The sequence below is a fragment of the Somniosus microcephalus genome, chromosome 11 (assembly GCF_052327205.1).
Source record: "Somniosus microcephalus isolate GS21.2 chromosome 11, FLI_Smic_1.0, whole genome shotgun sequence".
Taxonomy (NCBI): domain Eukaryota; kingdom Metazoa; phylum Chordata; class Chondrichthyes; order Squaliformes; family Somniosidae; genus Somniosus; species Somniosus microcephalus.
The window spans coordinates 14,834,605-14,851,669 of NC_140997.1; the positions used below are offsets into that span (position 1 = coordinate 14,834,605).

At 45.2% G+C, this 17,065-nt stretch overlaps 1 protein-coding gene across 3 annotated transcripts in view; it reads left to right on the top strand.

Annotated features, from left to right (window-relative positions):
- Positions 1-17,065, top strand: part of LOC147110336 (dual specificity mitogen-activated protein kinase kinase 6-like) — a 124,533-nt gene that overhangs the window by 23,233 nt on the left and 84,235 nt on the right. The window contains exon 1 of one of the 3 annotated variants that reach the window (XM_086000253.1): positions 225-517. The exons of the other annotated variants lie outside the window; for them this stretch is intronic. Within the exon in view, the coding sequence (XP_085856379.1) occupies positions 502-517 (16 nt within the window). The 5' untranslated portion in view covers positions 225-501. Of the gene's footprint in view, positions 1-224; positions 518-17,065 lie in introns of those variants that run through there. 3 annotated transcript variants of the gene reach the window in all.

Below are 17,065 nucleotides of genomic sequence, written 5' to 3' on the forward strand. Positions count from 1 at the left end.
GTCCATCAGAGTTTTTTTTTTGCGTTTAAAAGGGAGAGAAAGCCTGAAAAAGTAAGGAAACACCTACATAAAGACCACAGTCACTTTTAGACAGGGTGTGTTATTTAAAAAAACTCATACCTCTGTAGCCTCCGTGTCTGGCAGCTTTCCAACTTCCTGTGTGATGTCATGGTCGAGATTGGCTTATTGCTGCAGCTTCTACTCAGCTTGTGGCAGCTGAGTTGAAAGGAAGGATTGAAGCCGGTGCAGTTGGGGAGAGAGAGCGAGAGTGTGGGGTGTTTAACATAAGGAAGCAAATTGCCATCAGCTTGTGTCAGACAGCGGAGAGGAGAGGAGGAGGAGAAAGCATTGTCAGGCAAAGCAGCAGCTGAGCATTTTGCAGGAACAGCGTGCATGCAGGTCTGCAGAGTGGGGCCCAGAGAGTGCAGCGAGGTCTTTTGAGTTTGTTGATGAGACTTCCCCTAAAGGCACGTCACGCCTCAGCTGCACTTCTGGGAACTCATGGACAGGAGACAAGGTAAGTTTTGCAATTTTATCTGGAAACTCCCCATCTAATTTATTGTGAGTTTTCTGTTTAAATCTTTTTCTGTGTGTTGCAAGCTGCACGGTGCATGGAGCTAGCTCACTGCAGCAAGGATTTTGGAGCTAGCTTGTTTACTTCCATTCGTTGCACAATCAGCCTTCATTTACAGTAGCTTGTTTGCTGCAGAGACCGAAAGCAGGGAGTTACCGTGAGCTGCAGTGCCAAATATCAAATGGAGCCAGCTTCTGGGCGCTGGAGGTTGCTAACTCAGCACTCTTGCATGCAAGTTTTGTCCTTTTTTTAAAGTGACCCAGCATGGTGATCGGTTATTGAAATCTGCAGTGCACAGACTTTGCTGTTCCAGTACTGTGCAGCACTTAATGGGCAGCCTGCAACTAGGAGTGTTCATTTTAAAGGGAACATTAGCTCAGCCACCAATTAAGTCTGCTTGCTGTGCATTGTTCCTTTTAATAGAAGCATTTGGGTAAAGATAACTTTGTTTTGTCTGTGGCTTTCTGTGTCGTGCGTTCTGCATCTGTATCGCCGCAGTGTTCTTAAACTACTACAAGTGTGGAGATAGCAAAATTCAGATCAAATATCCATTTAAAAAAAAGTTTATACAATATTTTCACTTCTGTTTTGAATATTAAATCTTTTTAAACTTTGAAAATATGTATGTGTCCTATCAATGAAGTTGTGTAAAATAACTTCGAAAGAGAGAGTGGATTGCATGTTTTATATTGCAACTTTTATTTTGCAAAAGTGACTTGCAACATTTTTAGTGTGGGTTTTCTGCTCATTGAGGTGATTAATGTTAGTTCTGGGGAGTGGAACACTTCCCATTTAGAGCACTCACTATCTGCCTCGAGCACTTGCAGGTCAGGTATGGCATGATTAGATGCAGAGCAGAGCTTTATTCTCGGCGTATCTTAAATTGATTTTGATCAAAGTTTTCAGACATCAAAGACACTAAAGTAAGCGGAGCGAAATAAATATTTCAAAATAAACATGCATAATCAGGAGTAAGCCACTGGCTTAGTGCTAGCATTCCCGTCTGAGTCAGAAGGGTTGGGTTTGAGCCCCGCTCCAGACAGCCCCGTCGAGCGGAGACTGGCGTGTCGCATCTGGATAGGATTGACATCCAGTTGGTGGTGGGGGGGGTACCCGAGTCCTATGGGTGCGGGGGGGCCCACGCCCTCCCATTGGTAGGTAGGGGCCTCTCGCCTTTGGTTGCAGCCCAACTAGGAGACGGATTAAAAAATACGCAAGGAAGGCAATGAGCTCAAGATCTTGTGTACGAAACTTGAGTTAGGACCTGCCCTAGGGCAGAACACAATGGAGAGACAGACGTGATGGTCACATTTGGGTGTCACAGTTTCCTATATGCAAATTTTGTATTGCATTTCAAAAAAGGTGAAAGCAATCATTTGGTATATACAGAGCAACTCCCCCACAATAAAAAATAGTCGATTGATCCACAAGTCTGAATGCAAGTAGTTCCTAATAATGACCTTGGCTATTGCACTCCCTCTTTTTAAAAAAAGACAGATGACCTCTAATTGACCTGACTATCTACTTACAGCAATCATCAACCAATTAATTTCAAGAATGCTGAACAATTAAAGGGCTACATACCTGCTCCTTAGCAGCAGAATAATACATTGTGTGTCACACAGTATAAAGCTTCTGTCCCATCTGACCTCACATCTTCTGACTTGCAGCGAGTAGCGCCATGGCGATTTGGTAATACCTATATATTGACACATGCAATCCAAAATTCTAATACGTATAACTGACTGACTATTCAGATTTTTTTTTTTTAATCCGATTTTCTCCGTAACTCTCCTCAAAGCAGTGTCTCATGCTCGGGTATGGTTCTGCAGGTGCTGGTCTCTCTCTGGTGCTTTGGCCATGGATCTTCTTAGACAGTCAGTTGTGACAGACTTCAGCCATGGGGTGGATGTATTGTTGAGTTTGGTTGTGTATTCGTCCAGTGTCCGCACATGTGCGCTTTCCAGGAGAAGTCACCGTGTAATGATCAGGAGCAGTAACCCTGTCTCCACCTGCTCGGCCAGGGTTAGAAGGTCAATTGTAGCTTCCCAAAGAGTGCTCCGGTTGAAATTAGCCAACTTGACATGGACCAGGATTTGAAGCTGGAGCTTTCTGGCCTGTGTGGCTCAGTGCTACACCAGATGGTCATAGAGTCATAGAGTTTTACAGCACAGAAAGAGGCCCTTCGGCCCATCGTTTCTGCGCCGCCCATCCATTCCTGTCCAGTCTAATCCCATTTTCCAGCATTTGGCCCATAGCCTTGTATGCAATGGCATTTCAAGTGCTCATCCAAATGCTTCTTGAATGTTGTGAGGGTTCCTGCCTCTACCACCCTTTCAGGCATTGAGTTCCACATTCCAACCACCCTCTGGGTGAAAAAGTTCCTCCTCAAATCCCCTCTAAATTTCCTGCCCCTTACCCTGAATCTATGCCCCCTTGTTATTGACCCCCCTACTAAGGGGAAAAGTTCCTCTTTATCTATCCTATCTATGCCCCTCATCATTTTGTACACCTCAATCAGGTCCCCCCTCAGCCTTCTTTGCTCCAAGGAAAACAACCCCAGCCTGTCCAGCCTCTCTCTTCATAGCTGAGGCGCTCCATCCCAGGTAACATCCTGGTGAATCTTCTCTGCACCCTCTCCAAAGCAATCACATCCTTCCTATAGTGAGGCGACCAGAACTGCACACAGTACTCCAGCTGTGGCCTCACCAGCGTTTTGTACAGCTCCATCATAACCTCCCTGCTCTTATATTCTATGCCTCGGCTAATGAAGGCAAGTATCCCATATGCCTTTTTAACCACCTTATCTACCTGTTCTGCTGCCTTCAGGGATCTATGTACATGTACACCAAGGTCCCTCTGACCCTCTGTACTTCCTAGGGTCCTACCACTCATTGTGTATTCCCTTGCCTTATTTGTCCGTCCAAAATGCATCACCTCGCACTTTTCAGGGTTAAATTCCATTTGCCACTTTTCCGCCCATCTGACCAACCCGTTTATATCGTCCTGTAGCCTGAGGCTTTCCTCCTCGCAATTTACCACCCCACCAATTTTCATGTCATCTGTGAACTTGCTGATCATACCTTTTACATTCTCATCCAAATCATTTATGTAGATCACAAACAACAAGGGACCCAGCACCGATCCCTGAGGTACCCCACTGGACACAGGCTTCCAGTCACAAAAGCAACCTTCGACCATCACCCTCTGCCTCCTGCCACTCAGCCAGTTTAGGATCCAAGGCACCCTGGATCCCATGGGCTCTTACCTTCTTGACCAGTCTCCTATGCGGGACTTTGTCAAAAGCTTTACTGAAGTCCATGTAAACCACATCCACAGCATTTCCCTCATCCACCCCCCTAGTCACCCCCTCGAAAAATTCAATCAGATTTGTCAGACATGATTTACCCTTGACAAAGCCATGCTGACGATCCCCGATTAATCCTTGCCTCTCCAAGTGGAGACTAATTTTGTCCCTCAGAATTTTTTCCAATAATTTCCCTACCACAGATGTTAGGCTCACTGGCCTGTAATTCCCTGGTTTATCCCTGCTACCCTTCTTGAATAATGGTACTATGTTAGCTGTTCTCCAGTCCTCTGGTACATCCCCTGTGGCCAGAGAGGTTCTGAAAATTTGTGTCAGCCCCTGCAATCTCCTCCTTTGCCTCCCACAGCAGCCTGGGATACATCTCGTCCGGGCCTGGGGATTTATCCACTTTTTGGCCTGCTAAAACCGCTAGCACCTCCTCCCTCTCGATGCTAATATGTTCAAGTATGTCACAGTCCCCTTGCCCGATTTCTATGTCTGCATCGTCTTTCTCCATAGTGAACACAGATGCAAAAAATTCATTTAAGCTGTCTTTGAGCTATCTGGGAGTTTTAAAATTTATTTGCAATCAATGTTTTCAGACATCAAATGTAAACAAATTTTGCAACAAAAAAAAATAATCCTTATTTCGGCTTCCATCTGTAAATTCTGAATCATGAATAACCTATACCTGTGTTAATTAATAAGTATACTTGCATTCTCCCAGTAATGTATGCATAAATTTACCAAATTAGACAAACCATCATGTGACCTTTCATTCTCTATTCTCCACAGTGCAGATCGAGGGTCAGTTTTATCTAAACCTTGGTCATTATGAACAGGCATTCTGGAAAAGAAAGAAACTTGCATTTATACAGCATCTTTATTACATTGCTTGGAAACACCTCCTATACAATTAATTATTTTGAAGAGCAGCGACCATTGGAATGTAGGCAAATGTAGCAGTTGTTTTGTGCAATGGATGAATGACCAGTTAATCTCTCTCTTTAGTGGTGTTGGTTGAGGGAGGAATGTTAGCCGGCATATTGGGAGGACCCCGTGCTCTTTGAATAATGCCTTGGGAGCTTTTACGTTCACTAGAAGTAGGTTTAACGTCTTCTGCACTTCTGACAATGCAGCACTCTTCAGTGTTGCATTGCAGGGTCAGACTGGATTATGGCCTCAAGTTCTTGAGTGGGGCTTGAATCCACAATCTTTCCGACTTGCACCATAAAAGGGCTGTCTATGCTTGTGAATGTGCCATTTTCCCCTCTTTCCTTGTCTTGCCTTTTCTGAATGAAATTATTTTTTAAAATCAAGCTTTTGTTTGTTGCCCAGCCTCTCTGCAGGGAGTTCTGCCCCATCACCCTGTAACATAACTTGTTACTAAACCAATGGTTCGCAAACTCTTTTGGTTGATGGACCCCTTTTCAAATGGATGAGTAATCACGGACCCCCCCATCTAAATTATAATACTCTTAATATGAAGGTGCTGCATGTAAAGAGTGTTTTAATAATGCTTTTAAGAAAACAGGCATTTGCTTACAGATATCCATGTGATGGTGTGCCACACTATCATCGATCAACTTTTTGGCCACCACCACCAGCCTTGGTAACTGCAGGTCAACCTGGCAATCTCCGTGCCGCTCTCGGGGCTCCGCCATGCGCGCTCCCCTCCTAGGTGAGACAGCCAGCCCACTCTGTGCTGCACATGCGGCAGCTGCACTCCGCTCCCAGCCCGCAGCGAGCCCGCCTCCGGCAACAGCTCATTCACTTACTCTTGACCACATCGCCCACTGGATCGTAAGGCCGGCCCTGCTCAGTACTTATTATTTCGGTGACCCCCTGGAAAGTCTTTACGGACACCAGTTTGAGAACCACTGTACTAAACCACCAGGCAACTCTCTTGCAGATGAATTCTAGTTTTTATCCTTGATGGTTCCAATTTATTCCTTGGCTCGGAGACCCAGAAGGCGTGTGACGTAATGTTGCTACGAGCACAAAGCAGCAGCGTGCAAAACACAGCATCTGAACAATACAGTGGATCAAAGTGTGAGCAAGTTTGGCACCCTGTCAGTTTTTATGCCGTTGATCTGCTGGTGTTGCAGATCCCTGTTCTTTATCTCTCTCTAGTTTAACCAGCTGCATGCAGCTTTCCCGTCCCCTTTTAAATCTGAAATTAATGGATGAAAATGCTGGCATACCGGCTGTGCCTCATTTAACTAGCAAATCTCCAACGTGATTGAAGACTGCTTTCTTTACTCTGCGTATCTTGTCGATAGGGTCAGAGCCATCCAAGTGCTGCAGACACCACAGAGGACAGGTGGGGTAGTAAACTTACCTCTTTGACCAAGCATTGACCTGTCCTAATGTCGTCTTATCTGGCTCGGTGGCAAATTTTGTCTGGATTGCTCCTGTGAAGCGCTTTGGGATGTTTCACTACGTTAAAGGTGCTATATAAATGCAAATTGCTGTTGTCTGATTTTTCTTCCCCCCCCCCCCTCTTTTCCTCAACACAGGCACGACAGGCTGAGTGGCCTCCTGCTGTGCTTTAAGGTTCTATAATTCTTTATATTGTGACCAAGGGTGTCAGTTGGATGTTATCGCCTTTCTCTCAAAGGTTGGTGAGATACCAGTATCGTTCTTTTTATTGTCTCGGCATTCATACTATGGTGCCAAAGTTCAGTTGAACGCAGAGTGCAAGATTCATGCTTCAACTTTTTGTCAGCTGGGCAATCGCAGCTTGGGGCAAATCATTTTTAAACCGGGGCAATAGGATTACACTCTGCAGTAGTTGTAAATGGTCAAAGCTACGGTTACATTTTTACTGCTGTATAACGACAGTGAGACAGTGGAACTGCTGTTGGTTGAGGATGACGGCCTATGTTATTGGTATATCTCTATCTCTACCACTGGTGGATAATGAAAGGCTAGAGTAAGCCGGCGCCAGAAGTAGTAGACGCATCCCAAAATCTTAGAATGTAGTCGTCTCGCCTCTACTTTCTAGAACTCATTCCAAAAGCCCTCTGCCTTCCAACCTCTCTTCCCTACCTCAAAACTTGCCCTTCCGACCATGTCGTCGGTCATCTCTCCTAACATTAGGCCCATGTCGCATCAGTTAGATATAAAGATCTCTGATGCCAACTCCAGCTACAACGTTTGCCTGTTGGCCACTTGTGAATAAAGCTGTGTGACTTGAATATTTTTTTATATAATCCTAAAGCACTTTCCAAGAGCAAATGCTTGCTTGGAATGAAAATAGAAAGTGCTAGAAATACACAGCAGGTCTAAGAGCATCTGCAATTATTATTTTTATTTTTTTTGAGCAGTTCTAACCTTGAGGATGGAGGAAAGAAACACAGCTTCCGATTCTCCCTGATCGCTGTGACTCATTATAGCCACAAACTCCGTTTCCCTAGTCACTGACTCTATCCCGAGACTGTCTGAGACTGAACCGGGCTGTTTGCAACCTTGGTGTCGTATTTGACCCCGAGATGAGCTTCTGAGCATGCCCATGCCATCACTAAGACCGCCTGTTTCTACCTCCATAACATCGCCCTGACTCTGTCACTGCCTCAGCTCATCTGCAGATGAAACCCTCATCCGTGCCCGTTACCTCTAGACTTGACTATTCCAACGCACTCCTGACCGGCCTCCCATGTTCTACCCTGCGTAAACTTGTGGTTGTCCAAAACCCTGCTGCCCGTGTCCTAACTCGCACCATGTCTCGTTCACCCATCAGCTTTGTGCTCGCTGACCTACATTGGCTCTCCGTTAGGCAGCGCCTCGATTATTTAAAAAAAATAAAAAAATTCTCAGCCTTGTTTTCAGATCCCTCCATGGCCTCACCTCTCACTAGCTCTGTAACCTCCTCTAGCCCTACAACCAACATTCCTGCTAAGCCACGTGGCCACGCAGCAGCCTGGCGGTCCTGCGCAGGCTGCTCATGGGCTTTATAATGTAAATAATCGCGCGTGCGCGAACAGTTGAATGGGCCGCACAGCCAGTTAAAGGGCCCGCACGCCCAAAAAAAAATTACAGGGAACATTGCCTACAACCCTCCGAGATATCTGCGCTCCTCCAATTCTGGCCTCTTGGACATCTCCGGTCTTAATTGCTCCATCATTGGTGGCCATGCCTTCAGCTGCCAAGGCCCTAAGCTCTGGAATTCCCTCTCTGAACCTCTCCGCCTCTCTTGTAAGAAATCATGGATTGAAAGAAATAATCGTCTGTTACGGGTTCCCTAGATCAGCAGTTTGCCTAAGTTAATGGCACAGAAAGATTCCAGTCATGTCAGGAAAAATAGCTGTACAGAGAGCTGAATTACGAGGTCCGAACACAGAAACAGGCTTTCGAGTGAGTATAACTGGGTTGATAAGGGATGCAGCAAGGAGCTGTAGGATAAACAAGCTGTCTACGAGAGGGTAACAAGACCTTTAGAACAGAGATGAGGAGGAAAATGACCTCCTGAGGCTGGGAGGGGGCTGTCACAGGTAGCCTCTCCCTTGTAATTGGACAATGGGATGGGTAAACGTGATCGACACCAGGTATCCACCAGCCCACTGAAATAACGTATAAAAATAAAGGACTGAGAAAGAAAGAGTCAGGCAGTTAGGGGTGAAGGCTTCCTCGAGGTGGCTACTGCCTAACACCGTGGTCACGTTTAGCCTCTGAAGTGGCTGACAGCCTAACAGCTCCAACAGCTCGAGGGATGACCCAACAGAAGTGACTGCTGCAGCAGACTGCAGGAATCCACCCAATCTGAGATCACCGTGCTGCCTCACCGTCTGTCCGGTTGATTCGTTCCATTCCAGGGCTGTAGATCGCCCTCTTCTGTCACAGGTTGTATGTCTACTGTATCTATTTCAATCGCGTGTAGTAATATCTGATTATGCTTTAAACTGTAGCTCTTTAATTAAAAAGCCTTACAACTCCCAAGACCCTTTGGGTAATCTGTGTGTGACCTGTGATCCAAATCTTACACTCTGCCCCTCTACACCTCTCCTCCTTCAAGATGCTCCTTGAAACCTACCTCTTTTGGTCATCTGCCCGAATATCCCCTTATGTGGCTCAGTGTCAAATTTTGTTTGATAATGCTCCTGTGAAGTGTCATGGGACGTTTTACTACGTTAAAGGCACGATATAAATACAAGTTGTTGTTTATACTGCGCTGTTTTGGTATAGACTCTGGGAGGCCAGTGTCTGTGAGCTAACTTCCAGCATATACACTGCTTAATCCAGCGCTCTTGCACCGTCCACGCTGTTTCTTTGTTGGTGTGCCACCAGGATAAGGGAGCCTGACATAGTCATGTAAGTACTAAGAGCTGGCTCCCGAATGCCAGTCTCCCAAAACCATGCCAATATTAAAACAGCTCAGTTTGTTGTATCTGCTACGTCTCATTGTGATCATTAAGCCATCTGGGTGTGACCAAGACTTGGGTGGAGTGGTTGTTGAGATTTGAATCCCCACTTTTGGTAACTCTAAGGTATTGGTTGTTTTGAGACTGCTGCCCTTGGTGTGACTGGCTTGATAACCTGGCTTCAGGCATTCTTTGCTGTAATGTGTGATATGACACGTCCACCAAAGTCTCAGCATGGACAGTTGCGAATGCCAATCCTTCCGTTTCAAGAGCTGATCTCCGACCACAACCTGCTACGGATCTGGAGCCTTTCGTCTTAGTCGCGCCCCCATAGTTAACAAAAGATGATTCTAAATGTAAACAAACACAAGCCATGTATTACTATAACTCAGTAATTAAACTAAATTGTAGGTTGATATTTTAGAAAATTTGTTTTCAACTCAGATTATCTTGGGCAGTGCTTTATAATTAAATGGAGAACATTGTGGCGTCATGCAGTTTTCTACGCGTGTGTCGGTATCTATATCTTTAACCCCCCCACCCCCACTCCCAATAATATATGCACAAATCTTACTTGGTCATGTAAGGGTAGCAGACAGTACCGCTTCTGTTGGTAGTGGATGACTGCCTATATTATTGGTATATCGCTACTGCTAGTGGATAATGAAAGGCTAGACTAAGCTGGTGCCATAAGTATGATACATATAAAATATTAGAATGTACAGCTGTCTTGGCCCTACTCTCTCTGGAACTTCCTCTCTAAACCCCGCTGCCTTGCTACTTCTCTTCCTGCCTGTAAAAAGCCTTCTCCAAATCTACCCTTTCCACAGCTTTCTTGTCATGTCCGCCTTGGCTCCGTTGGCAGCTTTTGTCCCCGAGTGAGATGGTTGTGGGTTGAAGTCCCACTCCAGAGACTTGAGCACATAATCCAGACTGACACTCCTGTGCAGCAACAACAGCAACTTGCATTTATATAGCTCCTTTAACATAGTAAAACATCCCAAGGTGTTTCACCAGGAGCATTATCAAACAAAATTTGACACCTGGCCACATATTAGGGCAGATGAGGTCAGAGGTAGGTTTTAAGGAGCGTCTTAAAGGAGGAAAAAGAGCTGGACAGGTTTAGAGAGGGACTCTAGAGATTAGGACCTTGACAGTTGAAGGCATGGCCGCCCATGGTGGAGCGATTAAAATCGGGGATGCACAAGAGAGCCAGAACTGGAGGAGTGCCGATCTCTCTGGGGTGGGGTGTCTGGGGCTGGAGGAGGTCAATGATGGGGAGGGGCGAGGGACTTGGTGTGAGGTAGGGTACGGGCAACTGAGTTTTGGATGAGCTCAAGTTTATGGAGGGTAGAAAACAGGAATGCGTTTGGAATAGTCAAGTCTGGAGGTAACAAAGGCATGGATGAGGTTTTCAGCAGCGGATGAGCTGAGGCAGTGACGGAGTCTGGCGATGTTGGAGAGGTGGAAATAGGCAGCCTCGGTGATGGCACGGATATGTGGTCGGAAGCTCATCTCGGGGTCAAAAACGACACCAAGGTTGTGAACAGTCTGGTCCAGCCTCAGACAGTTGCCAGCGAGAGGGATGGAGTCTGTGGCGAGGGAACAGAGTTTGTGGCGGGGACCGAAAACGATGGCTTCGGTCGTCCCAATATTTAGTTGGAGGAAATTTCTGCTCATCCAGTACTGGATGTCGGAGTACTGGGGGAGTGTTGCACTGTTGGAGGTGCCATCTTTCTGAACAGGTGTTAAACTGAGGTCCCATCTACCATCTCGGGTGGACATAAAAGATCCCGTGACACTATTCGAGCAAGGGAGTTCTCTCCGGTGTCCTAGCCATTATCTATCCTTCAACCAACATCATTAAAACAGATTATCTGGTCATCATCTGTTTGTGGGACCTTGCTGGGCACAAACTGTAATAGGACTGATTATGTAAGCAAAATCTTGTGACTTGGTGTGATGAGAATGTGGCAGGAATTTTCTCTTGCGGTATCTGGAATTTGTGTGTGGAATCGGCTGTGCTACTGCTGGGCACGGTTCTGCTATTGAGCAATGCTGTGGTTTACTGATGCAGCTTGATTTTCTTAATCAAATCTGGTCTTAGTGCGACGGGAAGCATGGGATTAAAATGTCTCTCTGCAGTTGTATACAGCATTATGTTTTAGAGCTTTGTAGCCAGCACAGAGTGATGCTGCTGCTTTGAAGCTGAACACACTTGATCTATGTGTTCAAAATAGAAATGAAACCTATTGGACATCCCTTTCCTATATCTTGGGCAATTCAGCAATTGACCTGTTTAGTAAAGCTTTTTGTTGAATGAATTCTAAAAATGACACATTCTAATCAGGACTCCAGTATTTCCCCATCTCTTCTGATTGTGGCTGTGGGCATGTTTTCAGGTAGTGACCTCGATATAGCCCTGGTCTTGCAATGTAACTCTGAATCACCACGCCAACGGCTTTGTTCACTGAGCAGTGGTTTCACTGGGATGCTGGACATACTCGGCATCGGTGGAGAGCAAAACAGAGTTAACGTTTCAGGTCGATGGCCTTTCGTCCGAACTGGAAAAAGTTAAGAGATGCAACGGGTTTTAAGCAAGTGCAGGGGGAGGGAAGGAAAGAACAAGAGGGAAGGTCTGTGATGGGGTGGAAGGCAGGAGAGATTAAATGCCAAAAAGGATGATGGTGCAAGGCGAAAGGAGATGGTAATGGGACAAGTAAAGGAAACACTTTGTGTTGAGCTGGATAACACTAGTGAGAAGCACTGGTAGTAACAGCAGTGGTGGAAGCAGTTTGAGATGGTGAATTAAGAGTATCTTACAAGCCAGCAGCACATTTCCATAAAACTAAATGTATGGGCTGAAGTACAATTTTATATTGGAATAAGATGCCCTTCACTGTCAGGATAAATTACTGTGGAGTTACAATAATTTAACAGATCAATAAAAAAGTGGCTGAGAAGAAAAAGTGGCTTTTTTTAGATTTAAATTTAGGATAATGATGAAATTTATCAAATGATTTCTACTTTCTGTTGATCGGGGTTTTTAATTAGTTTATTAAAGCAAATGCCTTTCAAAAGACAAATCCAACTTGAAGAGTTTGCTTAACCTTGAAAGAGCCAAATGGTTAGCAGTAATCCTACGTTATTATAGGATTTGCTTTTGTATTTTATAAACAGAATTGTTCTTGGCAAAAATGAAATGGCGGCATCTCTGGTTACGGAGTATGCTGAAAATACTTTTCCTTTTGACTACTGTGGGTTATGGCACAATCTAAAATACTGCCGCCTTAAAATACTTTGGCATATACATGATTTGACATGGTTTAATGTCAGTTAATACCATGGAATTTGCTTCACTCTTGATCAGATGATGAGAGGGCTGAGGGAAGTTCAACTTTTAGCAGCATTTTGAAAAATGTGCTTATCTTCAGGGTGTGGTAAAGTGGTGAGCTGGATGGCCTTATTTACTCATTTGTTTTTATTTTGGCATATGAGGGTCTTGCCTATTCCAACGCACTCCTGGCCAGCCTCTGACATTCTACCGTTCATAAACTTGAGCCCATCCAAAACTCTGCTGCCTGTGTCCTAACTTGCACCAAGTCCCGTTCACCCATCACCCCTGGGCTCGCTGAGCTACATTGGCTCCTGCTTAAGCAACATCTCTTAATTCTCATCCTTGTTTTCACATCCCTCCATGGCCTCGGCCCTCCTTATCTCTGTAATCTCCTCCAGCCCCACAACCCTCCGAGATATCTGGGCTCCTCTAATTCTGGCCTCTTGAGCATCCCTGATTTTAATCGCTGCACCATTGGTGGCTGTGCTTTCAGCTGCCTAGGCCCTAAGCTCTGGAATTCCCTCCCTAAACCTTTCTGCCTCTCTTTCCTCTTTTTTAAGATGCTCCTTTAAAACCTACCTCTTTGACCAAACTTTTGGTCCTCTGTCCTAATATCTCCTTATGTGGCTTGGTGTTGTATTTTGCTTGATAACGCTCCTGTGTTAAATTTTGTTTGAGAATGCTGCTGTGAAACGCCTTGGGATGTTTTACTATGTTGAAAAGCGCTTATGTAAATACAAGTTGTCATTTTTGTTGTGGGGGAGAGAATCGGTCACACTGTTTTGAGGATACCCTCCCCCATACCCCACTCTGTGGAATAATGAATAACTAGGGGTTTGGGTGGTGATGGACATAAATCAGATGCCTTTAAAAACGGGAACAGTGTCCGCACTGAGTGACATTTGTTGCATTTTACTATGGTGGCTATTTTTTTTAAATAATTGAGGGGTATGCTAACTGCATGGTCCACTCGCTGTAACAATTGCGGAAGGTTGGTGCAATATACTCCATTAGGCGGAGAGGAAATCCCAGCAGACTAGTGGATATATCTGTTTTGCAGCAGCAACTGATGTTCAAAGCAGCAGGATGAATGTTTGTAGCAAGCCCATCCTGTCCTGAGGCCAACGGTTCTCAGCCATTCATCTTTTATTTGGACATGCAAATCGTCTGCCTCGTTCTCTAGGAGCGACAGTGTAGCCACAAGCGGAGTGAAATGTGGAAGAAAAAGGGCTGCTGACAAGTCTGCAAGACTTGAGGTGTAATACTGTGTGTAAGGGAAGGACAGGAAACCAGCTAAGAAAGGTCAGATAAGTAATTTAAATCTGAACTGCTATACAGGGGCTCTTGTACAGCTGTTCAGAGTAGCGAGTGTAGCATTTACATCTAATTGGACCTCCGCGCTCGATTGTTGGAAAGCATGTCGAGTTCGACGCACCTGTGGGAGTGAGCTGCAGGGCTTAAGTCAAACAGAGCAGATGATATCTTCAACCACAAGGGCCAAACTTGAATAACCCATGAATGTCTTCTGATAGAAACTGAATAGCAGCCCTAAACTCATTTCCAGATATTGGTTAATGTGCTGTATCATTTAACTCGTGAGATTTGTTTTCATCCCATTGCTGGGGTCATTGATCTGGAGGTTGAGGAGGACTTGTATAAGAGAATTTATGTTGATTTGTGAATGCGAGACCTGAAGGTATTGCATTGTGCCAGGTAGTTATGTAAACCACTGAGCTGTGAAACGACAACAAGCAATCTGTTAAAAGTGGGCCTGTCTCTGAGATAGGGGCAGGGAATCTAGTTTTATCCTATTGCCCATAAATGATCAGAAAGCAGAATTTTCATGCTTGCCAGTATAAAGCAGAAGAAATGTCTGTGTTGCAGCAGTAGTTGAAGAGCAATTGATCTGCTACTCCTGTGGGTTAGTGGGTAAAAACACAGCCAGATTGTCCACTGAACTATTTAAACTTGAACATTCAGTCTACCTCTGATCTGTGCTGAGTTAGTTATCTCCACCACGGAGTGTTAGGGCCTCCGTTCCCTGGACTAGAGACTAAAATCAGTCCGGGTTCCTGTCCTGGATTGCTCTCTGGGTTACTCCTGCTGGAACGTGCCTGTGGACATTAGTTACGGGTGAGGCTGCATTGCACCCCGAGCTCTCTGAAATACACTGTGGGCACTCGCTGGCCGGCCTCCCACCTTGCACCCTCTGCAGACTTGAGCTCATCCAAAATGCTGCTGCATGTATCCTAACTCGCACCAAGTCCCATTCCCCCATCGCTGACCGACAATGGCTCCTGGTCTGGCAACGTCTCGATTTTTAAAAGTCTCATCCTTTATTTTCAAATCCCTCCATGGCCTCGCCCCTCCCTATCTCTGTAACCTCCTACAGCCGTGCGACCCTCCGAGATCTCCACACTCCTCCAATTCTGGCCTCTTGCGCATCCCTGATTTTAATCGCTCCACCATTGATGGCCGTGCCTTCAGCTGCCTGGGCCCAAGCTCTGGAATTCCCTCCCTAAACCTCTCCGCCTCTCCTCCTTTAAGACGCTCCTTAAAACCTACCTCTTTGATCAATCTGTCCTAATATCACCTTATGTGGCTCGGTGTCAAATTTTCTTTGATAACACTCCTGTGAAGTGCCTTGGGGTGTTTTACTAAGTTAAAGGTGCTGTTTAAATGCAAGTTGTTGTTGTCTAGGCTCACAAATAAAGACTTGGGCAAGTTCCCCGAGGGTGCCTGGCACTTGTGGAACCGTACCATAGCATGACGTAGTACCTTCAAGAAAGAAGGCAAGAAAATGGGAGCGGGAATAAAAGGAAAAGGCTGTTTAACATTCTTAAAGACTGTATCTGCATGCTTCCAACAAACTGTTACAAGACATCAAGTTGAAAGGGGAAGGTATGTTCTTTGTGGCAAGAGGATTGCTGCAAGTGAGCTCCAGGTTGCAATGTAAATAGAGTGGTATAGAAAGAACTGACTGTTGTCGGGGCTGGAACCAGGAAGTAAATTCTCAGTGTGCTGTGAACTTGACTTCCTGTACCATGGAACATGCACTCCAGAACCATGCCACAAGAAGACGGAATCAATTATCTGTTTCTTGGCCAGAGGAAAACCAAAGGAACCCAATGAGGTGAGGGAGGAGGAGAAGAAGTGAAGTCACATTAATGAATTGATTATTAATCACTTTCTTTGAAAATATTGTTTTATTTGTTATCCTGATATGTTCTCTGAACTAGTTAATGTGTAGCACGCAATAAATACAGAACAATAGTCCTCTGGCAGTGAGTCACAGGGCAGTGTTCAAGTGGTTGTGATGGTATAAACTGTGTGAGTGGTTTATGAACGTTAGTAGAATTTAGATTGAATTGCTGCCCTAAATTCCCTGCCAGCTGATTGCTCTCTCTAATGGCCTACGGTTTACTTCTGTTTTGAAACATTTGTTTTAACTGTTCAGTGTCGACTTCACAGTGTGGTAGAGGTGATAACAGGAGAAAGTATAACAAACACTTTGGCGGTTCAAGAGCTAAAGAAATTTGATTTGCATATCTTGATATGCATGTATGCATTTGCTGATAAGGTCACAATAATAAACAAAATATAAATGAGATGCTTAAGCTAGTATTTTACATATTTTAAAATTGTAGCTTCTCCTGGTGGTTCAGTTGGTAGATGCACTGCCCAGTATGGAGTGGAGTCCTATCGAACAGGAAGGTTCTTGTCTGGTCTTGGTCCATGCTGAACTATCTAATGTGTCATACATGGCTCTGTTGGTAGCACCTTGGGAAAGAGTTTGATTTAAGTGGCAATTGAAGGGGTCCAGGGACCTCCTTAGATTCTGAGTGGCTCAGTGGGCAGTGGGCAGCACTATCGCCTCTGATTCCGAAGGTTGTGGGTTCAAGTCCTTCTAGGGACTTGAGCACAAAAATCTAGGCTGAGAGCACTGCACTGTCAGAGGTGCTGTCTTTCGGATGAGACGTTAAACCAAGGCCCCCGTCTATTCTCTCAGGTGGACATAAAAGATCCTATGGAACTATTTTGAGAAGAGCAGGGGAGTCCTGGCCAATATTTAACCCTCAATCAACATCACTAAAAGATGATCTGGCCATGCTCACATTGCTGTTTGTGGGAGCTTGCTGTTTGTGGGAGCTTGCTGTGTGCAAATTGGCTGCTGCGTTTCCTACATTACAACAGTGACTACACGTCAAAAAGTACTTTATTGGCTGTAAAGCACTTTGAGACATCCGGTGGGTGTGAAAGACGCTATAGAAATGCAGGTCTGCCTTTTCTTTCTAATCTCTCGCCCAATGACCAGTCTTTATTTGTGAGCCTTGATGGTGAATGACAGACTTTTCAGCCATGGGGAACATCCAGACCGAGCCGTATCTACTCCACTGGCATTCATACACACATGTAGCAAAGAAAGAAAAACTTGCATTTACATAGAGCCTTTCACAACCTCGGGAAGTCCCAAAGCCAATTAATTA